This window comes from Apostichopus japonicus, chromosome 23 (genome assembly GCF_037975245.1).
Source record: "Apostichopus japonicus isolate 1M-3 chromosome 23, ASM3797524v1, whole genome shotgun sequence".
Classification (NCBI taxonomy): Eukaryota; Metazoa; Echinodermata; class Holothuroidea; order Aspidochirotida; family Stichopodidae; genus Apostichopus; species Apostichopus japonicus.
This window is the reverse complement of record NC_092583.1, coordinates 12,266,611-12,291,326: the sequence shown is the minus strand read 5'-3', so window position 1 is coordinate 12,291,326 and position 24,716 is coordinate 12,266,611. Positions and strand designations below refer to the sequence as shown.

The following is a 24,716-nucleotide window of genomic DNA, read 5'->3' as shown; positions in this document are numbered from 1 at the left end:
GATGGGTCATATCTATGATTTGGATACAAGATTGTTGGTTTTTAACTCATTCTTTCATAGAACGTACCCAGGATCATGAGCGAGGCTGAAGGCGCCAAGATCTTGGTAACAGAATCTGAAATACAGATCGGTAGCTTCACCATCAATGAGAGTAACGGTGGCAGGACTATGCATGATGGAAATGCATTCCTGACATATCCTAACAACATTGGCCTAAGAGCTATCAACTTTGGTATCGCTGTTGGTCAAGGAGTAGAATCACACTGGTTGCTCTATCCACACACAGTTAAAGTTGTGGACTCAGAAAGCTATCTCCGAATACCTTTTCGTTTGGTGCTCTTTTTCTTTTCCTTACTCTGATTTCATTTTGGATGGCGGGGGGGGGGGTGGAGTTGCGTAGAGGGGCGGGGTTTGTCATGCAGCTTTTACTTCCCACTTGTAAGGGCTATAATTACGGTGGCAGAATTTTCTGGGGCACATTTGAAATTATTAGACGGGAAAAACATCAGGATATTATGAACAATATATTATTGTCTGAAAATGTTTGGAGATTTTGTAAAGTCTGTAAGGTTAGATTCTGTCAGCTTCCGTACTTTTTAAAACCCTTAATTTACTATTTTAAAGAGTAATTTGTTATACTGTGACTTAGAGTTCTTCTTTTCAAAGATTCTGACCAGAAAGTTCGGAACGGATCCAGGATTAGTTAGTTTTGTTGACACAAGCAGCCATTAAAATGGGATTTTCATACAAATTTTTGCCAATTAGAAAATGTTTGGGTGGGGGTAATAGAGTCTAGTCACAACACTCCTCACACAACGCTTGATTGCTTAGAACAACGGTTATTCAAGGTGTATACATCCCAGTAAAAACATTTCTAGTCTTTTATTGTCTTTCATAGATATTGGAAGTACAACAATGTTTTCTTAGCTGACGGAGACCCTTTAACTACATACAAGACATTAGAAAAAATACCGAGAATACAAGCAGACCCAAGAATGTAAAGTAATTAGATCAACTTTAAATTTTACGGCATGAAATGTCTAAATATAAAACCAACTATGTGAAAATCAACTATAGTGTAACTTTAATTACAAACATTTTTAAATAAGTTGTCGGATATTTTGCGAATGGAACTTGATGATTAGTCATGATAAAAAAGTATACCAGAAGACAATGAAAAGAACAAAGAAGAAACGACGACAAAATATCTGTTGTTCTCTTTTTCTTGTCATTACAACAAAAGTTATGAATGGTAAGATTTCTGCATTTACAGAGAAAAGATATTTCTGTTAAAATCATCTTAATAAATTTATGATAAATCAATAAACCTGATATTCGTGTCCACTTGTGGACTAGACAAACAACAACATAATAAACAATATACAAATGGCAAACTACAGGATGATGGTAAATTGTAAAATGCAATAGGTTTGGGGTGGGGGTGGGGAGGGGGGTTGAGAGGGCAGAGGTTTAGTTAAGTTTTCATGTGCAATCAGGAAGATGATGTTTATTCTTACTACTGTTAAGAACTCATTTATGTAATATCAGTGCAATATATTATTTCAAACTTGTCACCAGTGCCTTTTATAGATATATGAAAACAATTAATAGCAGGAAATGGAAATGGAAATTTGAACCGTTTCTAAAATAAATCTTTTCCCCAGCAATGTTAAATCTATTGTTTTGTACTTTTTATTCCCATCATTTAGTTCCTTGTTTACTCCTTTTTGTGCTTTGTTTGTTTAGTGCTTTAAATATGACTTTCAACGGCATTATATTTACCCATGCATTGTTTCAGTTTAATCGTAAAATTAAGTCTTTGGTTGATTAATATCTCAGGCAGGTTTTTTGTTCATGATTTGTATATAGAATTATGTCGATCATAAGAAATGAAAAACACCATAAGAGTGCTTAATTCAATCAGGCTATCAGGTAATAATACTGTACTTTGCATATATGCGTCTCATTTGAAGCATCCCATTGGGTGTATAGCCACGTTCGCTTAACTTTATTTTAAAGTTCGACAGCTTAGTTGTAATTTCGTCACGATGTTCTGATGGAAGTATCGGTTATTTGTTCTGAGAAATAGTAAAATAGCTTACAATAGCTCATGGCCTTGGCAAAAACTTTTGCTCTAAATTGGCCACTGGAAGTTCCACGGAGAGATAAAGAAAAGCTGCAAACATGAACGATACACACGTCACTGCTACAGAGTTGAAGATCTGTAATACGAAGAAAAATTACACAAGAAGTTTACCATTAATTTATTCATTAATGGGTGAATTAATAAAGTCAAACGGACAGTGGTTTACATCAATAAGTTTGGATGGAGGCAAAGTAATTTTTTTGACCTTGAATTGTATACAAATCTTTGAAAAGAGATTTTCGGAGGAAGTTGTCAACAGAATTGAAACAGGCTGAGCAAAGAAACTGACTAGCGTTTGGCAGACAAAACCAAACAAAGTTAAATGTTAACACTCAAGTTTGAGGCCAAAGGCCCCCTCCCACGACTTTGCAACACGTGACCCCTGGTCATTGGTAACTTGTCACATCCACACACCAAAGTGTGCACAATCAAACAATCCTTCCTAGGGCACTACATCTACGTGTGCCCCGAGGGACTCCCCATAGGGTGCAGCCACAAACCGACGCAGGCAACTAGATTGACAAGTTACCTTCGCAAGTCCCTATTTATACACCTGGGTGAAGAGAGGCAATGGAGATTAAGTGCATTGCCCAAGAACGCAACATAATGATCTGGTCAGGACTCGAACCTGCAAACCTTAGATCACAAATCCACTGCCTTAACCATTTGACTACAACGCTTTCACAAACATCAGCAAGAGAGTTCCTTGACAAGCTGGAATAAATGTCGATTCGTTGCACTAAAGTCTTTATTTAAACGATCCGTCCCTCTAAAAGTGTTGCTTTTGCATTGTTATTAGGTTACATAGAAAGAGAAAAGTGTATGGTTGGTGAAGTGGGTTGAACAGTGGCGTAGGAAGGTACTTTTGAGTGGGGGGGGGGCTGAAGACTGATGGCCGGCCTGGGGAGTTACCCCTCCCCTTAATTTTTTTCTGGAAATGCAAATTTATTTTGCATTTCCAAGTGGCCTCACATGCAATTTGGTGCAATATAGCACACTTCAACACCCACTCCATTTTGTAAATTATTTTGCATTTTCACCTGGCCTTAGATGCAATTTGGTGCTCCAAATGAGATTTTTTTTTTCTCATTTGGAAATGAAAAAGGGGTTTTCTGACTTGCGAAGCGGGGGGCGGAATGATACTTCCGCCCCCGTATTTTTTACTGGGGGGGGGGGGGGCTGGCGCCCCCATCCCCCCGGTTTCTACGCCCTTGGGGTTGAATGAGCGGAGGGGATGGTGGGGCGAGCGCACGTTGGACTATACCACTGATACTTACCATAATAAGAGAAGTAGTGTAAAATGGCTGCCCTAGATTGCCGATGAATGTCCAAAATACTATGAAATGAATGATATAGACCGTGTAAGACAAACGGCTCAATGGTACCCAGGCATGCCAACTAAGAAAGTTATTAATCCACCCTGGAGGTATAAAGCAAAAGCAACATGTGGTTAATACTAGATTTATCCACGTTGTAGAGTAAAAGAACTTTGCACTTACCACTTCCCCCTCATCTCCTTTCCGTCCCCCATCCTCATCCTCTCGACCCTGTCCATTTCCCTGACCTTACCTATTTTTAAAGTGGTTCGCAGTATATCACAACTCATTGGTTTTATGATCAAGGGTTGTCCGAGATCTTAATATTTGTTTTCCATAAGTTCCTTCATGGAGACACCTTGTCCCTCCTGATTCATTTTGTCTGACTTAAACTCTGCTAAATAGCATTTGTCCTACAGTTTTTCATATCATTTCATATTCAGCTTGTGTCTCCACGTGGCATTTCAGAAATCACCCAACGTAAGTAACTTACATTCTTCGATATACCAACACCAATACCAATACCAATACCAATACCAACACCAACACCAACACCAATACCAATACCAACACCAACACCAATACCAACACCAACACCAACACCAATACCAATACCAATACCAATACTAATACTAATACTAACAACAATAATAATAATAGCAACAATAATAACAACAATAATAATGACAATAATAACAATAACAACAATAATAATAACAACAATAATAACAACAACAACAACGACGACGACGATGACGATGATAAAAAATAAATAAAAAAATCATAAATAAACGTTACCTTCTCGTCGCAAGTTTATTGGAGGAACAACGATTGATGATAAAGGTAAAAGATTGTTTACCTGATTTGACGAGGTGGCAGTATATGACGACCCATGCCAGGAACACTCCCCATGCAACTCGATGCAGAGATTGGTACGTGACGTCAACTATTTTACCAAGTGATGGGTTTATCGTATGGTGATTAATGGTAACACAGAAAACGGCTGCAGTCAGTGACGTAGCAACCAACCAAGCAATAACAACAACGGGCTGAGGGGGGGGGGGGGGGGAGAATGACAGAAATATTGAAGTTAGTCTACAAGAAGTAGGGAAATAATAGATATGCTGCCATGACAACAGGGGTGACTAGGAGCTTGGGAATTCGTTGACTGAGCTTTGCCTATATCGTCGGATCTGCCTAATACATTCATTGTGGTAATACAAATCGGGAAAAGAAACAATATAAGATAGGCCGGTGTGCGAATTTTTTTTCCCAAACAGGTTTGCAATTGTGCGTAAATAGTCGTTCATGATTGGTCGGAAAAGTTACGTCATCACCATAGAAACCTTCACTTCGAGGTTCTGCATCCATTTGTTGCAACGAAGATATACCCGTTCAAAATTACCCGTTTACGCTTTCACACTATACACTATACTGTTTTGCGTATAATGACCCAAGACTCGCCGTGAACTCGCGTCGTGAAGTTGCTGATTTCAATAGAACGGCTCACGAATCGTGGATAACGTAAACACGAACCAAATAGAATGTAGCGTATGTATCATAAGTGAGGTCAACATGTAATCCAAGCATTAAACTCTGTACACAGTGCAGTGACGGAAATATATCACACTATACACTATACTGTTGTGCGTATATTCACTCAAGACTCGCCGTGAACTCGCGTCGTGAAGTTGCTTTTAGTGTAGGCCTACCCATTCCACGAAACGAAATCTGATTTCAATAGAACGGCTCACGAATCGTGGATAACGTAAACACGAACAAAATAGAATGTAGCGTATGTATCGTAAGTGAGGTCAACATGTAATCCAAGCATTAAAAGTAAAGTTAGGGCGTTTGAAGGGAAAACCCTTAACTAGACTCAATCAAGTGTCAGTGTGTAGCTCAGTATATGTCTTCGAACTTCCAAGCGATGGTTATTATTGATGCTGACGTCACGAGCAATCTGATTGGCTGAAAACTCCGTAATTGCAAACCTGTTTGGGAAAAAAAAAATTCGCGGCCGGGGTGTGAATTTTTTTTCCCCAAACAGGTTTGCAATTGCGTGTAAATAGGCGCTCATGATTGGTCGGAAATGTTACGTCATCACGATAGAAACCTTCACTTCCAGGTAACCAAAGTGTCTGCATCCATTCGTTGCAACGAAGATATGCCCGTTCAAAATTACCCGAAGCTTTTCGTTAATATATGTAGATGTGTTTGGAATTGGTTTAGACATATTGAGCACACTAGTATGGTATGATCATCTACTTTGATCGAAGTTTTATGTGAAGGCATGCATTAATCGATAACATCGCACAGTGAAATGTTCGTACATGGTACATCACACATGCGCTGGTGGCCTATATGTATTATAACTGTGTACACAGTGCAGTGACGGAAAATATCATACTGTACACTAAACTGTTTGCGTATATTCATTCAAGACTCGATTGATTTTAGTGTAGGCCTACCCATTCCACGAAACGAATTCCGATTGTAGTAGAACGGCTCACGAATCTTGAATAACGTAAACACGAACCCAATAGAATGTAGTGTTTGTATCATAAGTAAGGTCAACATGTGATTCAAGCATTAAAAGTAACGTTAGGGCGTTTGATGGAAACCCCGTAACTAGACTTAATTAAGTGTCAGTGTGTAACTCAGTACATGTCTTCGAACTTCGAAGCGATGCCCATTATTGATGCTGACGTCACGAGCAATCTGATTGGCGGAAAACCACGCAATTGCAAACCTGTTTGGGAAAAAAAATCGCGGCCGGGGTGCCGAACAGTTGAAGAGTTATTCAAGGTTTCTACCTTTTCCCTCTGAAGGATTAGTATAATTACTCTGTCATTATCCTAAAGCTTGAATTCAGAAACTCGGTTATTGGGTAGGGCATTTTGATGTTTCCCTATGTCAGTGGCGTAAGAAGGTACTTTTGAGTGGGGGGCTGAAGACTGATGGCCGGCCTGGGGGAGGGGTCTAAGGGGAGGGGGTGTCCCCCTCCCCTTTGGATTTTTGTTGCATTTCCAGGTGGCCTCAGATGCAATTTGGTGCAATATAGCACACTTCAACACCCACTCCATTTTGTAAACTTAATTTTGTATTTTCACCTGGCCTTAGATGCAATTTGGTGCTCCAAATGAGTTTTTTTTCTCATTCGGAAATGAAAAAGGGGTTTTCTGACTTGCGAAGCGGGGGGCGGATTGATACTTCCGCCCCTCCACATTTTTCACTGGGGGGGGCTGGCGCCCCCAGCCCCCCGGTTCCTACGCCCTTGCTCTATGTTACATAGTATGTTTACAGGTGGGCCATCTACCATTCTTTGCTTATGTCTTATGTTTTCTCCTGTAATTCTCTTAAGTAAATCGTTTGTCTGAGCAGGTCATATGAATGATCATCTCGATGGAAAGCTATTTTATGGTTATTGTGTACCCTTGGGTCATATATATTTCTGCACTTATTCTGGTACGGCGATTATAAAGATTGCTTTGGTTGGAGGTTGCTGCATCTTATACACGCGGCACGACAGCTCGTTGTCGTGTGGTACCAGGCCATTTTGTGTTCATATGTTACGTCCAGTCAATTCCATGGAAGAGGACGTTATTTAAAAACGATATTGCTAGTGTAGCCCCACTTTAATAGGCAGTGCTAACAAAGTTTAAATTATCCTAGTTATAGTAAGCTTTTTTTTATTGCCAAGTTTTACTATTGTTTTTTACAGTAAACCGCCTGTAACCGATTGGGAAATTAAGGTCAAAGACCAGAAGATTATTTCCAGAAGTCTTTTCTTGTGGTTGGCGCGTTTTCAACCACGACCGGTGTAGTTCACTAAGAGGCTACACTACTTACCTTAGGTAATATGATTTCTTTGTCCTTTGCTTTGTATATCATAAACCCAACCACCATACCAACGAGGTAGGCCTGCATTCTGATGTATGGTTTGGTATATATTATATCAAGATAATCTCCAAAAAACCTAAAACGGAAGAAAGCAAAGGATCTCTGTTAATATTTTGTATTTGCATTGAATATTTTTTTTTACTGTTCATCCATACCGATTATATAAACTATAACGAAAGTGAGTACAGACAATTTTCGACTAGCGGACCTAGATTTCACGTCAATTATTACATTGAAGACACTAAATTTATGGGACACAGAACTTTCTGATGATCCAGTTAATAACTCACGCACTAGGAACTAAAGCCGAAGCCCAACTGTTTTAACCTGCACTCAAATCTCTCAACTAAATTGGAATGGTCACATTGATTATGTTTCTTCTAAAGCCCGTAAACCTATTGGGTTCCTTCGTTCTGTTTCAGCTGGTCTGAGCAGCACGGTTCGCCATATGCTTTTTAAATCCTTGGTTGTCCATGTTTTAGATTATGGTTTACCTGCCTGGGGACCCCAGAATCTGACTCATGAAGGCAGACTGGAGGGGGTCCAGAGCCTGGAGTGCAACTCGTTTTATTTTAGGACAAAGGAGACAAGAAATGGAGTATAGTACTCGTTTAAGTATTCTTGGTTGGTATTCTTTTACTTATCGATATAAACTCTCCTTGGTTCTTTTTGTTACAAAGTGCCTTTTTGGTAAATTTTCTTGTCCTGCTATTGTAAAAATCACTGTAAATTCCCGCCACACTGATAATTTACTTTTTAATCATGCTTTTGCAAGAACAAATGTTTTAAAAATGAATTTTTTGAACCAATTTCCTATGATTTGGAATGAACTTCCCCTGAGACCAGGAATTTGCTCTTGTGTAGTTCTTACCAGTCATTTGTGTGCAATATTAAGGAACATTTCTTAGCTTTATCACATGTGTAATTTGTCATTTTTTATTCTTATATTTCTTATGGTTTATTTGTGAATATTATATATTTATTTTAGTTCCAAGTCTCTTATTGTAAGGGTGTACAGGACTTCGGGCTACAGGAATTTGGTTTCCTTTTGTACATCCTGATCCGCTTTGTGTTTTCGTACTTTGTTGTTTGTATACTGCTTTTTGATTGGATCAAAATATATAATGAAATGAAATGAAAAGTTAGACTGAGGTGAATCCATGCATGTAGCTATGCGTAAATATTGTATCATTGCTTGACCAGACTGCCAAAACAAAAGTCAGCTTTTCAAATCAATAGACAGCCCTACACTACTCAGACTTTAAAACCTTATGAATATTGTTATGATGTAGCATGTTACTTTAAGAGTTTGCCGTGCTAATTGCTGCTATGTACATTTTACTTTAAGAGTTTGCCACGTTCATTGCTGGTTTTTACTATTATTATACTAATTTGTTAGCATAGAGCACAATCAAGTTACGGACGAGTAACCTTATAGAATGGTGTAAATTAGTTTCCAAGGAGAGGCTCGTGCTCTTCTTTTAGTGGCACCAGCCTGTCCGTCACGCCACGTTAAAATCACTATGAGGTCTGCCTACCCCTTAAGATACACCTTTCCGTTCCGGCCTTTCTCTATACTACCAACCCGTCTGTGTTTGACTCTTACTTACCACCTTTTGGACCGATTCTCTTTTGGACATATTCTCTTCCTGAACTGATATTTACTTTACGCTTTCCTGAAGCTTCCGGACATGCCATCTATATAACTTATGCGATCGCCGACTTCCCTGGGACGTGACATGCCGACGAGGAGCCCATCGGCAGTCGGCCAACCGGAGGTACCTCCGGCGCACTAAGTTAAACGTGAAGTACCGGTACGTAATGTATTTATGTTATTAGTTATTTGTTTTACTCGAGAGACACTGATTAGATTAACTTTAAACACTTCCTCTCTTATCTTCTTTCTTGTGTTCGTTTCCCCAATTCATAGTATCTAACATACCTCTACATTAAGTAAAGTACGCGTTCCTGCATTTTAGGTTAAATTAATCTAGAATCCAGTTAGCTGAGACAGACGAAATACCCCCCCCCCTCTTGTCATTGTTTTGGTACTGCTCTTCAGTTTATCGTGCACACTGGTTGTACGTTTATCATTGTTCTGTTTTATATAAAGGGTTTATATTGAACAATGTTTATACTTCGTGTTGAAATGACGTTTACATCATTAGTGATACGTATTATGACAAATGATACATTGACGTATGTATTTACTCACATGGCATTAGCTGTCGATGACGCATTAAAATTATACTCAGCTACTATTATCCCATTGACGATCACACTAGCGCTTACTAGAACAGCAATCAAAAGCAATCCCAGCCGTTGTGATCTGTGGAGGAAATTTATTGTGTTGAAATGTAGGAGAAAATACGAAAACGTGTTTATTGTGATTTATTTTTGTCAGAGAGTGGAGGTCCAATGGAAAGGCAATACACTTTTTAACGGTTCGAGTCCTGACGCGAGCTACCTCTGAGGTAACTTTTAAATATATTTATGTTCGCCAGTTTGTTTATTGCACCCTACGGGAACTTCCGCGTCGATATTGCTCATTGTGGTGGCCGGTGAATGAATTACCAGGGGTTAATTTGTTGGGGAAAAAACCGTGCGAGAGGGCCTTGCCTTGATACAAATGAGGGAACAGAAGTTGTAAACTACAGGCGAATTTATGAAGTCGACGCCAAATGACTGAATTCTAACATATATGTAATATATAGAATTGAAATTGTAGTGAGTTGGAAAATCAAGAACAGTGAAAAAAAACGTCCAGCCTCCACCGGGATTCGAACCCGGGCCTCCCGCTTTATATGCGGACACCCTAACCACTAGGCTATGGACGCTGATTGCATGTCCCGAGGTTCGAAACCGGTAAGGAATATAGTCACCTGTATCGAACAATACTATAGTTCTGTTTTATACATACTATTGGAGGTAATGTAAAATCCGTCAATATAACATTTCATTATTATATGAAATATTTCATCAAAATTTAAAATTATTTTATTTTAGCAGATTAACTGTTCAGCTTTATGCTACTTTAAAAAAAATTGTTTTTAATAAAATATTAAAATTGTATTTCTTATTAAGAAATTGCACTTTCAGACTTACCTGTAGAGTGAGTAAATTATGAACGGGCTCGCAAGAAAGAGCTGCATGTCTGCGCTAAGATACCAAGCTAAAGGATAACACTGTGGAGAATAATGCACAATAATTAACATATAGGTCCAATATAACTAGAGAATAATAAACAGGGCACGCGAGATACATAATAGGCTCAGTGGCCTGAGCAGCGTTGTGGTAAAGAATGGTACACAACTCCCTCCCGCCCCACCCCGACACCTCCCCCAAAAGAAACAGTAAACTAGTATAATATACACGTACGCAAGATACAGTATAGGCTCAGTGGTCTGAGGGGAATTTGAGTAAAGAATGATGCACGAAGCCCCTCTCTCATCCCTCCATCCCTCCTAAAGGAACAGTAAGTAAGGTCTGGGGGAGTTTGTAGATGAGACTATGGTAGTATAAGTTGAAGGTTGGGAGGGGGTTTCAGTCAAGAATGATATATGAAAAAGACACACCAATGATCAGGTCTGGTTTGTCTGAGGGCGTATTTATAGGTAGCGATAAGATGGGCGTTTCGGTAAAGAATGTTACATGAAAACAGATACGTTTTTGGTCAAGTCTGACAGTTTGAGGGCGTCTGTATAGGGAAAGAATATGCACAATGTGCAGTAGACTAAGCCTGGTGGTATGATGGGCGTTTCAGTAAAGAATGATACACGATCAATACGCAACAAGGCTATACAAGGATGTAAGGGGCGTTAGGGCGTTCATAATTTCCACCCGCAAATTCTTTAGATCTCTGATAAACCAGGAATAGTTTTACTTCTTCGTGCACAGTTAGTACCTCATTCAAGCTTTCTTGATCAATTCTTTTGTAAGATTTGTGCTGATGACTGGTACAAATAGAACATAATATAATATCATAACATAAAATTAACAGATCTCATGTTAGAGTTAAACTGACAATATTGATAAGCCTCAATTTACATATTAACCGAGTAGAAATTAAATTTTGCGCATGTCTCTAACCACAATAAAAAACTTCTCTCTTTGTAATAAATACTCACTTGAATGGACATCTGGACAAAATTCTGAATGTATAATAAATTCGTCCACCAGTAACTCTCACACGCAGACCTGTCCATAAACGTATCCATATTTGGTCCCCAGTACGTATGGGGTGCAACAAATACCCATATTGCAATGGCAACGGCCAGTATTGGTGTCAATCTATAGAAGGGAGGGGCACAGATGACCGTGATACTTTCTTTAATTTCCAAGCATTTAGATTGAAATTTGATCACTTCGGTAGAGATTGTGTTTTAAATATTTGAACACGTCATCGGTTTATTGTATTTCATTACCCATACACGAGGAAGGGCAGGGGAAAGGGTAGGGAGGATGGGTGTAAGAGGGGAGATGAGAGGGGAGGGGAGGCTATAAACCGAATTCATTTTCACAAATATTATCCTAATCTCACTTCTGTTTCATAGTTTCATACCTTATGTATCTGTGCAGAAAAAACCAAGGCCATGAAAGACTTCCATTGTTCTTTTCCAGTTTAAATAGAGTGGCGTTACAAACTAACAGGCCGCTAAAAATGTGAACAAATAGTGAAAAAGTATATCAGTTTAAAAAAAATTTTGGTTATACGTTGCATTCTTAACATATTTAACAATCTTTCCATGTTTTCATGTACATTAGTTCATTATTCGGTGCGGAATATGGTGTAGGATATTTCTTTGCGAAATAAAAGATGCAGTTAGTCGGTAATTCATTGCGATCTCTCCGTGGTAATAGCAACTTCAACCCGCCATCTTATCTGCAAAGTTGACATAGCCTTACGTTGCCTCTGTAATGTAAAGTGTTGTAGGTCTATAACGTTAGGCTACGGGCAAATATATCAGACAATTTAAACTGACTTTTTGTAGCTGACGTATCCCATTTGATACGTGAATGAAGAGGAGGAAAGAAAAGATGAGGCTGAGATGGAGACGGAGGCGGAAGCAGCGACGGGAGAGGAATAGAAAGATAAGGAAGAAGTGAATGAGCAGGAAGAGGAGATATGAAAGAAGGGATGGGAAGAGGATTGAAAAGAAGAGAAGAAAAGAAGCGAGAAGTGTAGAAAGCTGGGAAAGATGAGGAGAAGCAGGAAAAGCAGAGACTGGAGGAACAGGAACACTGGGGAAGAGGAGGCAGGAAGAATAGGAGAAGTATAAAAACATATGTTGAGGAGAAGGAGGAGGAGATATAGGAAGAAGGAATGGGAAGAGGAGGGAAAAGAAGAGTACAAGCGAGAAGTGTAGAAAGCAGAGTAAGATTAAGGGAAGAGGAGGCAGGAAGAATTAGAGAAGTACGAGAACACATGATGAGGCGAAGGAGAAGGAGGAGGAGGAGGAGGAGAAATGATGAGAAGAGGCGAGAAGTGTAGAAGTTAGAGTTAGATGAGGAGGAGGAGCAGGAATAGGAGGGACTAGAGGAACAGGGAAAGGAACACTGGAGAAGAGGAGGCAGGAAGAAGAGGAGAAGTATGAGAACACATGACGAGGAGAAGGAGAGGGAGAAGCAGGAGGAGGAAAGTCATCCGGAACTAGTCTGATATTTTATCAGGCAAATGCAAAACATGTTTATATACACTTTAATGAATAAATCACCATACTGTCCATATTGAATATTTTTCTGTAGGACAAATGGTGTGGTCGCTTCGAAATTCCGGCAAAACATATTGTCTGCTGTAGCCTGTACGCATAGAATATGTAGTGCTTACAATGTATAAACTTACCTTAAAAAGAAAAAAGTATCTACAGGTAAAGAACCGTTGTATATAATTATCTGGTAGAAGGCTGATCTAAACATCCTCCATCCGTCATGTGGGTTAACTGTTTATATAGATGGAAAGTACACACATAAGTTAGGTTTTGAGCACGCGCACTCGATATCGTCACGGTAGAATAATAACTTGTGTTACAATTTAATCGCTACGTACCATATCCTATGGAACCTGGGGTCGAAATTAATAACCGCAAGATCATTAATTTTGAACACCTGTGTAGGTTTAAAAATCAGCGATACGGTAGACGACTTTAAAAGGATTGTCTGGTGGCCCAAAGAAGTTACCTTAAAAAATAGTAAATAATTTTCCAAACATGTTGTCAAAGTATGAGAACGCTAATGTTGCGTTTGACAGAGAAACGATTTTTTAATCGTTATGGATAGACATTTCAAATATGATTTGAACAGTACAATACGTGACGTCAGCTCTGCCATAGCAGATTGCGTCATAACCCACCCTCCGCACAGTACCTATACGGTAATCACAACAAAAACAGCGTTTGTATACAGATAAATTTCTTCCTTAATTTCCTGTGAAATTTCTTAAAAATTAGATATGTTTTCAAAAACTCCTTAAGCCGCCATGTACTTGAGCGGTGGTTCCGTGGTCTTTGTGTAACACAAGGTAAATTTTAACAGCAGACTCTGAGTTGTTCAGGCTATATATCGCGCTATCCAGCTCCAACGCGAAAAAATGTTCGCATGTAGGCTGTACTCAAACGTTGACAGTCGGACAGTTCTGCGAAGCCTAAGCTTCTCAGTGCTATATTCTGCTCTGACAACGATTCGATCAATTTCTTCAATAATTTCCGGTGAAATTTCTTATAAATTAGATATGATTTAAAAAACTCCTTAAGCCGCAATATATGTAGTAGATCGGTGGTTTCGTGGTCTTTGTGTAACACAAGATAAGTTTTAACAACAGGCTCTTCGTTGTTTATACATCGCGGTATCCAGCTCCAGCGCGAAGAATGTTCGCGTGTATAGGCTATCTAACGTTTACAATCGGACAGTTCTGCGATGACATCGATCCCGCCAAGTTTCATCTTTCGGTTTAACGAATACTTTATAAGTTTCCTTTTACTGTTAATTTGATCCGTGAATTTTATTTCAGCGATTTCGAAGAACAGTTAATGAACTGTGGTTTGAGTGTGAGTGTACTATGTGTAACGCTATACAAGTACACCAACTGAGCATCGTAGTATATACGTTCGCGAGTATGTACGTTATATATATGAGGCAATTCAATGTGCTTACACGTGAGTTAATTTGCTGCGGAATTGGGAGTGCTAACTTCAAGTCGCCTGTTTTGCCTATCTGCAAGCACTACGTCAATCACCATATTGAAGCGTTCGAACAAACGGTACTTTTGGTGAGAAACTGGTGAATTTGAAAACTAGATTTCTACAAGAAGAAAACGTCGAATGGGGACAATTTTTACATGGTTAGAAAGAGAAAAATAATAACTATAAGGACAATGTATCAAAATCTTCCACCAGACAATTCCTTTAAAATGATTGCGAAACGTAATGCAATTTTATATCCATCCGCCTGTGAGTTTAACCGTGTATTATCCATCGGTTAATCAACGGTCAACTGGCGACAACGTACCAATCGGAGATTGGAGTATGTTTAACAAGTTGTCAAGTATGATAATGAATAGCTAGTATTGTACTATAACTTACACATATCGAGATATCCTAACTTCTTATCTATTGCAAGGCACACGTGTAACAGCACTATCCACACCATGGATATTACTCGAATACCGTGTAAACATCCGATGTTTCGATTACCGTCAGAACCGACAACAGTTAACTTGGACAAGTTGCGGTTAAACGCAAACGACAAAAGTATTTGTTTTATGGTGGCTGGAGGAACGTAGAAAGAAAGAAAGAAAGCAAGGAGTCATTAAGTTGAATTGATTCAGTACTGGATTCACATCTTATCCATGTGGGCACAATGTGGGTGTCGTCGAAATGAAAACGTGTTCATTGGAGGAAGGTAAGAATTTTTCTGCGAAATGTTGAATGGATATTAAGTTTATAACTTACAACTTTCAACGAAATTATATCAATTCTTAAGCATTTGTTATGTTGTCAACCTGTCATGTAGTTGCAACAAAATTATTACTTAACCTATCAACTTAACACAAATTTCAACATTTTGTTACAAAATGAACATTGAACATGATATGATCGATCCTGTCATTTTCAGATACTTGAGACAGAATGTTGAAATTAGGACATCAATTTACAACAAACTGTTTAATTTATTTAGCATGTAAAAAAGTAAGCTTATAATTTTTTGCCCCCCCCCAAAAAAAAAAATTAAATTAAGTTCTTCTAAATGAGTGATTAAAGAGTATATAATTTTCGGAGATTGTAGAAATGCAAAGTACGTGACAAGTGACATTTCGATATTTAATTGCAAAGTATACCATTATATAAAATAGATCAATTCGACAAAGTTATGTATTTTGGTAAGACATAACTAATATAGATACAAGCCTAACATTTGCATAGATTCATTATGATTAAACTTGTTCAAGTATAAACGGGGACGTCACACAAATGCACGCTTGTCGAGCGACTTTTTAAATGATTTTGAGGAAAAAAAACTGTAACCCTCCTTTATTCATGAATTTTGCGCTAAAACAGTCAATTAACAACATTGCGTAACATTTGTAGTATCTCGTATCCAATTCCATGAGCTTACTTGATTATCTTCCAATGGAAGATTCTCTACCTGGTAAGTATCAGAATAAAAAAGATAAAAAAGATATAAAAATCAAGACAAACATGCCTACCAGCTACTTTTCCTTTCACCGATTGTTTATTCATCTCTTGTATTGCTTCCTTTTCTTCTTTCTTACCGATTGCTGACGTCATAAGTGGCAATGATTCTTCTGTTTCTGTACCATGTAGGTCTTTAACTTCATTATCATCATCATCATCATCATCATCATCATCATCATCATCATCATCATCATCATCATCATCATCATCATCATCATCATCATCATCATCATCATCATCATCATCATCATCATCATCAATAATATCAATCATAGAACCAATGATCATCAAAACACATATTAATCCAAAGACTCCCCTGCAAAAGAACGGAAAATTTAAAATGTTTTACATGACATCTTACGTGGCAGTTATTAGTTATTGTCAATTGAAAGTTTATGTACCCAAAGAGCGATTGAGTATATATATATATATATATATATATATATATATATATATATATATATATCCAAAATATGCTTGAAGCTCTCACATACCCTAGCTTCAAGACAATTTCACAAATTGAAGAGGGATAATGTCACCCAAAGAGAGGTAGTTAAGTCTTCTGGTGAAACCCAACTTGAAACCTCAAAAAGAACCAGGTCTCGCAGATTCCGTCGCAAAGAGATACAGACCTCATGCAACACCACCAAAAGTGCAGTTGTTACCATTGAGTGCCAACTCTCGGTATAGAAACAAACTTACTCTCCAAAGGTCTAAATGTTTGCCCTAAACCACGGCAAGTTGACGCTCAGAAACTTTCTCTTGACCTAAATATGTTCTATCAACACTTACGTCTCCGTGAATTTTTTGCCGACGAAAATGGCAATAAAACCTCGCAACAAACCAACGACTTGCATTCCAATTTTAAGCCATTCATTTATTTCGGCAATTGAATAGGATGTAAAAACACAGACCTCTGCCCCAGACTTCCGCGACAATCTCAACAAAACTGAGAGACAGGCTATCCATGAACTCCGGAAGCGCGATGACATTGTCATCAAGCCAGCCGACAAGGGTTCTGCAATTGTCGCTATGGGCAAACAATTCTACAGAGAGGAAGCCAACAGACTACTCGGCAACCCTCAACACTACAAACTCCTGGATTATGATCCTACTCAAGAAATCACACAAAACGTGAAAAGAGTCATCCAAAAGATAGTCTCTAACGGTTCCATTGACCGCAAGTTAGGCCACAACCTCCTTGAAAACGACCCAAAACCTGGTCGCTTTTATTTTTTGCCTAAAATCCCGGGAGGCCCATAATATCGGGTAATGGTACAGCGACTGAAAAAATTTCCAAATGTGTGGATCTCCTCATCCAACCTCTTGTTTCGGCCCTACCGTCCTATGTGCAGGACACTACGGATTTCATCCGGAAAATTGGGGACATAAAAAATCTTAACCTATCTACTCTGTTAGTTACCTAGGAGGTGTCTTCGTTATACACAAATATACCAACGAAGAGGGCATTTCGGCCTGCACAAAAGCATTCAAACCGAAACGTGGCAAACCCCCACGAAGAAAGAATTGGCCGAATTGATGCAACTTATCTTGACCAGCAATAATCTGGTATTTGGCAACTAACACTACCTCCAAATTCATGGCACCGCAATGGGTACCAAAATGGCACCGTCTTTTGCCAACATTTTTATGGGAAACCTCGAGAAAGAATTTCTATCTCGACAAAACTTGAAACCACACACGTGGTTACGTTTCATTGACGATATCTGTATGATATTGACCCATGGTGAGGCAAATCTAAAACTCTTCATTGATGACATAAACTCGTTTCATCACACTATCCAATTTACTGCTGATTTTTCTGGACATGGCGTTCACTTCCTGGACACCACTGTGACCCTACAAAATGGTTCACTCAAAACAGACTTGTTCAATAAACCCACGAACAAGCACAAATACCTCTTACCAAGCAGTTGCCATCCACGTCACTGTACCAGAAATATTCCGGTACAGTCAAGCGTTGCGCGCTCGACGCATTTGCTCCTCTGAAGTCGATTTTGATTCACGCATTAAAGAACTGTCACAACACCTCCTAAACAGACAGTATTTTCGGGGTACTATTGAAAATGCAATCAGAAAGGCTAAAAGCAAACCCCGTACCGAAACATTGACGTACAAAACTCGTCAAACCAGTTCCAAAAGTGTATCATTGGTTACTGAATTCCACCCTGGTCTCCCACCACTGGCTAATATCATTCAGAAGAATTTTCACCTACTTCAAGGCACCGAACGCCTGAAATCAGTTTTCCCAGAATTACCTGTCATCGCTTTTAAAAGACCCAGCAACCTACGGGATATCTTAGTTCGGGCATCCTTTCGGGATGACATCCCATTAGGGGAAAGCAAAACAGAAACTACAGGATCATCGCCATGTACACAAAATTGCAAAACGTGCTTACTTGTCGATTCGACCGGGGCCTTTCAGAGCAACCAAACCAAACGCACTTTCCAAATTCGGCACAAAATTAACTGCATATCCAAAAATGTCATTTACCTCATCTACTGCAATATTTGTAACTTACAATACATTGGAAAGTCAAAAAACACTCTTAGAATGAGAATGACTTAACATAGATTGGCGATCAAACAAAAAAGATCAACCAACCTGTTGCAAATCACTACAATCTCCAAAATCATTCAATTGAGAATTTGCGTGTTATTGCCATTGACCAGAACGATTCTTGGACAGATAAATCTAGGAAAGGAAAAGAAAATTTCTGGGAACTAAACCGAAAGACCACGGCACCATTCAGTTTAAACATCAGAAACGATTTGCCGTCCCAGATAAACCAAAACAATTCCTTTGCAATTACGACGGAATCGGATTAAAATAATCCGACGCGGATTAAAATAATCAAAATTCCTAAAACTTCTGCTCAATTCAGCAGAAATCAGTAAGTCGCTTTGACTTTACAACCATGCCGACAATCATCTCTCTAAAATAGTTTCAATTCCTGCTACTCCTTGTCACTTTCGGTGATCATGCACTAAAGAAGTGCTAGTTTTGCACGAAAGCTCTGCAAAAACCAAACATTGGCTGATTTACTTCCAATCACTTACCTAATTTAATTATTGTATCTCATTATTGTATTAATTATTGTATCTAATTATTGTATATATATATATATATCAATATATATATCAATATATATCAATATATATATATCAATATATATATCAATATATATATATATCAATATATATACATATATATATATATATTATATATATCTCACTCGAGATCCAGCCTTTCTCTAAATGCAGCATAGTTGTTTAACAGTTTTTCCTATATATATATATATATATATATATATATATATATATATATATATATATATATATATATATATATATATATATATATATACCGGTACGCAACTAACGGCATATGCTTCATAACAGGTGCTGGGAGCCTATTTCGTCTCACGGTATCAACAATAATTTTTTTCTTCGAGTTGGTTAGCATCATGTTTGATCTCTAGAGTAAGGCAAAATATGTCACCGAAAACAGAACTAGTATTTTTCGATACAGGTGACGAACGCCTACATTGACAAACGCCTACAGTAGAATTACGACCTTCCTTACCGGTTTAGAACCTCTGGACATACAATCAGCGTCCATGGCCTAGTTGGTTAGGGTGTCCGCGTACAAAGCGGGAGGCCCGGGTTCGAATCCCGGTGGAGGCTGGAAGCTTTTTCACTGTTCTTGATTTTCCAACTCATTACGATTTTCATTTATATATATATATTTATATATATGTGTGGGGGGGGGGGGTGTTTGTGTGGGTGTATGTGTACGTATAGTACGCAACTAACTCGGCATATGCTTCATAACAGGTGCTGGGAGCCTATTTCGTCTGACGGTATCAACAATAAAAATGTTTTTTTCAGTTTTCTATTGTGTTGAAATGACCTATGAAACCATACCCTGTAATATAAAAACCGGAGGAATACGGTACTCGATTATTCTGTACACAGTAGGCTTTAGATGATACACCGGTTAAATTCACACCAGTACTGGAACGTAGATATGCTACATTGAAAGGAACGAAAGAAAAATGCATATCAATATATACCGAGGAGAGATCTAACCTCAAAGATGTATGTTGTAGAAAAATGTTTGAATGCAAGTTCTTCAGAGACTGTATCTACTATCTACATTGAACAGTTATGAGAGGAGGGCAGTGGTAGGAGTCAGACCAATATTTCAGTGGTGTTGAAAATCATTGCTGTTATTTGGTGGACCACCCCCGTCCACCCCCTCCACATATTGGAGGGTCCCTGACAACTGATGATTGATCTTTCCATATGAAACAAATGTTGATAGATATTTCAATACCTGTCATTTTCTCCAATGACAGTACCATTGTTGTTCTGTATATGCGGTATCAAGCGAAATCTTTTATCTTGTTACATCCATTATGCATGACTTACTAGTGAGCATTTCCACGTTATCGTGTATGCCATTATCTGAACAGATCTTCGGTGCACAAATTCCCCATCTTATGGAAAGTTGATGTAACTCCGTCTGATTAAGTAATCGGAGAAATAAACCAAAATCATAAAACATTTAAAGTGTTAATATATAAATAAAGATATAAATATATATATATAATTGAAATTGTAGTGAGTTGGAAAATTCAGAACAGTGAATAAACTTCCAGCTTCCACCGGGATTCGAACCCGGGCCTCCTGCCGCTTTATATGCGGACACCCTAACCACTACGCTATGGACGCTGATTGATTGTAGAGAGGTTCGAAACCGGTAAGGAAGGTCGTAATTCCACTGTAGGCGTTAGTCACCTATATATATATATATATATATATATATATATATATATATATATGTATATATATATATATGTATATATATATATATACATATATATATATATACATATATATATACATATATATATATACATATATATATATACATATATATATATATACATATATATATATATATATATATAGGAGGGGGCGTAAGATGGGGGGGGGTATAACATGGAGGGGGCATAAGATGGAGAGGGAGGATGAGGGGCCTATCGATGTCCAGTATTGACAGATGCACTTTATTATCAGAGTTTGGCTGACACACACTACAGCGCATAAATCCTTCACAAACAAGAACATTTGTATGTATATTTCCTAACGAGGGTGTAGCTAATTGTTTGGATGGTTGCAGGCTATTGGCTATGGACATGCAGCTATATGAACATGCAACTATGATTATACAACAAACACGTATAAATGATTGGATAACGTTAAGTAAAGACTGCAGGTTTGCAATATTACCATTGAGAGAGTTGCTGTGTTGACATGCATAGTTAGCATACAGTACTGGAAATCTGGTAGTTCTGTGCAACCACTGAAATGTCCGTACCAGCTTCTGGTTCCTGCTAGTAATCCGGTATTAGGTATCCCGAAAGCATTAAGAGCTGGATGGGAAATAAATAAAAATTAACTGAGTAAGAAGATAATTAAAACATATATATATATATATATATTTTTTGGACGATGTTATACAGTTTCAGAAACTTATATTTGCAAATGGAATGTAGATTAGATAAATAATATAAAGACAAACTCGGATAGACATAAAAAAGTCAAGAGAAGGAGAACGGCGATGAGAAACGAGCAGTTAGGCTTAGAAGCAGTCAGACAAACAAACAGAAAAAAACATACAGACAGACACCGACTTAAGCTCTTAACATACAAGCAGAAACAAAACTACAGCTGCAAGAACAATATCTGAAATATGCCCAAGTAATCAATTAATTCGGTCAGTTTAAACTTTTGATTCATTGATCATAACCATTTGTTATGTTATTTGGGCGGGTTCACATCAATGCAATTATGGTATCTGATATTTTACAAACAACGTTTTGTTTTTGTATGAAATATCAATCCATGCCCTTTCTTTAAACAAATTAAAACACCGTATTACTTGGCGAGCAATCACGAGACTCTTACTCCTTAAAGCACATGACTCTCTGAAGTGTCGTGCTCAGTCAAAGACTTACCTGCCACTTGCGCGTTTGTTGCATTGTACAATACGTTGTACAATTCGTTCTTGCAGGTACTACCATCGCCTTCCTGATACGTAATATGATTCTTGATATCTTCAACATCATTTTCTTTCTTACCAGGATCATTGTTAACAGTTTCACAATGAATTACCTCTGCAGTGATCACGATAACTAGCAAATAGCTCAACAACTTGGTGGAGAAGATCATGGCTGAGTCGTAATGTTTATTGTCTATGCTTGATTCAAGAGACAAACAAAGGAAAATAGCATAAACAGGAGGTGGAAGAATATCACTTGAAGGGTAATTTTGATTGAGACTGGAATCAGCGTTTCAACGATGTTTACAAATTACGCTATTAAGAGGAGTGTATACGAAAATCGTCACATCAAGTAACAAACTATACTGTATTGCCCAAAAAAATTGTTTTGATCGCGAAAAAAATTACCTATATTGTTTATTTTTGTATGTGTTTGTGACACTGCAAAATATCAAACATCTTTTTTATTTTTCTAATTTATTTCACAAATGAAATACACAGCTAAATAGAAAGATTTTTTTTTACAAAGGACCCTTTTACCTAGAAATACTACTTGCAATTATAAAGTGCCGTTTCCTGGAGAAAAATAAACATTCAGAAATTTGTGGTACATTCTAATTTGAAAATACTGAAAGAAACAAAAAGCCAAAAACAAAGACCCTAAAAGTTTTCAGATGCCATTGTGGCATTATGACATCACAAGATTGACAAAATGACAGCCACCAGACACGATTTTAAAACAATAGGATTCAACTCCCAAACGAAGAAAAAAAAATCATTTTTCTTTTCTGTTTGGGGCAATGTCTTTCTTTCTTTCTTTAATCACAAAGGACTCTATCACAGGCTAAGCATAAGATGATAAATTAGACTTAGTTTAATAATTTCTTTAAATGACAAAATAAGATTCTACATACTGAAAGAAAACTGCATACTTATTTGCTGTACTCGTTGTCCCACAAGCCTGTCAACAACTAGCCTCACACTGAATCATGCGTTTGATTCTCAGTTTCAAGTCTAATCACAAGATGACGATTATTTCCTTAGTTGTTACTATCAACTTCACCTGTATTCCAAGTCGAATGTCTATGGTATGATACACCGGCCCCAGACTTTCGCTAGAGATCTTGTCGTCGTAAATGGTACTCTCATCAGGGAGTTGTAATGTAACAAATCCCTGCCCTCATTAACGGACGTATTTCAAGTCGTCTTGAGAAATTCCGGTTTTAAGTCAATCATGCGGGTATTATTCTCCTTACTTTTTGTAGCTCGAAAAGTAAAATTGTGCCCGTACATACGAACCAGTAAGCATTCTCTAAAGCACTCTCCATATGCTTATGCAACTACATCTTTAATACCATCTTTAATACCTTGCCAAATAAAGCAAAGAACGGATTACATATGTCTGTAGAACTGATAGTTGTTAAGGGGTACCAAGTCTTTGTTGAGGCCGGTGATGTGAGACTTAATACGAAAGATCCAATCGATTTCTTTATGTAGCTTTCAGTAGCTAATTTGAAGTTCGAGGCAATTAAAATACATTGTGTACTTTGTGTACGTTGCAAAGAGGGCCATTATGTAGGTGAAACAGGCTCCCGGTTCCGCTTACGTTTTAATAATCACAAAAAAATCTATTCGTGATAATTTTTGCAGGATTTCCAGTTTCCGAACATTTCAATCTTCATAGTCATTCTCTCAAAAACCCTGTCACGGCCTAAATGAGACACATACCTTTATCTGTAGTTCTATTAACTATTAACACGGACTCGTACCTCGTCAACGCCTTGGTGAAAGATAGTATGATGATTGCACTGCACCTGTAGAATAATGTGCATAGTCATAACTGTTACTCATCCAGTATCATGTTGTATGTCGTACCCTATGCTGTAAATATAATGATCCAGAGGGCTGCCTAAGGTACATGTCAGGGCATTACTTTCTTCCTGTTTAAAGCGATACTGCTATTCCAGCTAGGTGAGCGACATATGCAGAACATGAACTCTAGCGGCTTTTAGGGAAAGATATACTCCTGGTCGTGTCATCTCAAACACATTTATATGAGAACACAACTTAACGTTACATGGGCATGAGATGGAGAGGGAGGACGGGGGCATACTTCAGTTTGTTCAGTGTTGTCAGATGCACCTTAATATCAGGCTCACACACACTATAGCGTATAAATCCTTCACAAACAAAAAAATTTGCTATGTATATTTCCTCACGAGGGTGTGGATAATTGTTTGGGTGGGTGCAGGCTATTGGATATAAACATGCAGCTATATGAACAAGCAACTATGAATATACAAAAAACATGTATAAATTATCGGATAACGTTAAAAAAGACTGCAGGTTTGCAATATTACCATCGAGAGAGTTGCTGTGTTGACATGCATAGTTAGCATACAGTACTGGAAATCTGGTAGTTCTGTGCAACCACTGAAATGTCCGTACCAGCTTCTAGTTCCTGCTAGTAACCCGGTATTAGGTATCCCGAAAGCATTAAGAGCTGAAAGCCAAAATAAATGAATAAATAAGTAGATAAATAAAATAAAATATATAGAAGAACGGTATAA

The 24,716-nt window shown here is 38.0% G+C and overlaps 1 protein-coding gene and 2 non-coding genes across 20 annotated transcripts; 1 reads left to right on the top strand and 2 right to left on the bottom strand.

Annotated features, from left to right (window-relative positions):
- Window positions 1-1,207: 1,207 nt before the first annotated feature.
- On the bottom strand, window positions 1,208-24,657 carry LOC139964668 (nose resistant to fluoxetine protein 6-like). 18 transcript variants are annotated; one of them, XM_071966474.1, is made up of 18 exons: window positions 24,507-24,654; window positions 23,875-23,960; window positions 22,103-22,339; window positions 21,375-21,517; window positions 20,511-20,604; window positions 20,004-20,109; window positions 16,315-16,371; window positions 16,133-16,218; window positions 14,943-15,128; window positions 13,208-13,304; window positions 11,927-12,019; window positions 11,493-11,655; window positions 10,471-10,550; window positions 9,581-9,694; window positions 7,315-7,441; window positions 4,322-4,511; window positions 3,424-3,566; window positions 1,208-2,222 (listed from the first exon to the last, which is right to left on the bottom strand). In XM_071966474.1, exons 1-18 carry the CDS (start codon window positions 24,530-24,532, stop codon window positions 2,109-2,111), a joined length of 2,142 nt encoding a protein of 713 aa, XP_071822575.1. In that variant the 5' UTR covers window positions 24,533-24,654; the 3' UTR covers window positions 1,208-2,108. The 18 variants fall into 18 exon arrangements, 17 of the variants coding, with proteins under 17 accessions (XP_071822575.1, XP_071822576.1, XP_071822565.1 ...); XM_071966475.1 differs by having other exon boundaries at window positions 16,133-16,215; XM_071966464.1 differs by having other exon boundaries at window positions 16,067-16,218; window positions 24,507-24,653.
- Trnay-aua (transfer RNA tyrosine (anticodon AUA)) lies at window positions 10,131-10,202 on the bottom strand. Its single transcript has one exon. It is a non-coding gene; the product is annotated as a tRNA-Tyr (tRNA).
- On the top strand, window positions 19,691-19,763 carry Trnac-aca (transfer RNA cysteine (anticodon ACA)). The gene has a single exon. It is a non-coding gene; the product is annotated as a tRNA-Cys (tRNA).
- Window positions 24,658-24,716: the final 59 nt, after the last annotated feature.

What these genes read in the sequence shown, in the direction of transcription:
- LOC139964668 (XM_071966460.1), bottom strand. Translation starts at nt 24,532, where the DNA reads ATGTCAACACAGCAACTCTCTCGATG. An exon ending in TAATAGAACTACAGATAAAG is followed by an intron (nt 22,340 to 23,874) that starts GTATGTGTCTCA and finishes AATCAAGCATAG; the next exon opens with ACAATAAACATTACGACTCA. An exon ending in GATACTTTTTTCTTTTTAAG is followed by an intron (nt 12,020 to 13,207) that starts GTAAGTTTATAC and finishes TCACATTTTTAG; the next exon opens with CGGCCTGTTAGTTTGTAACG.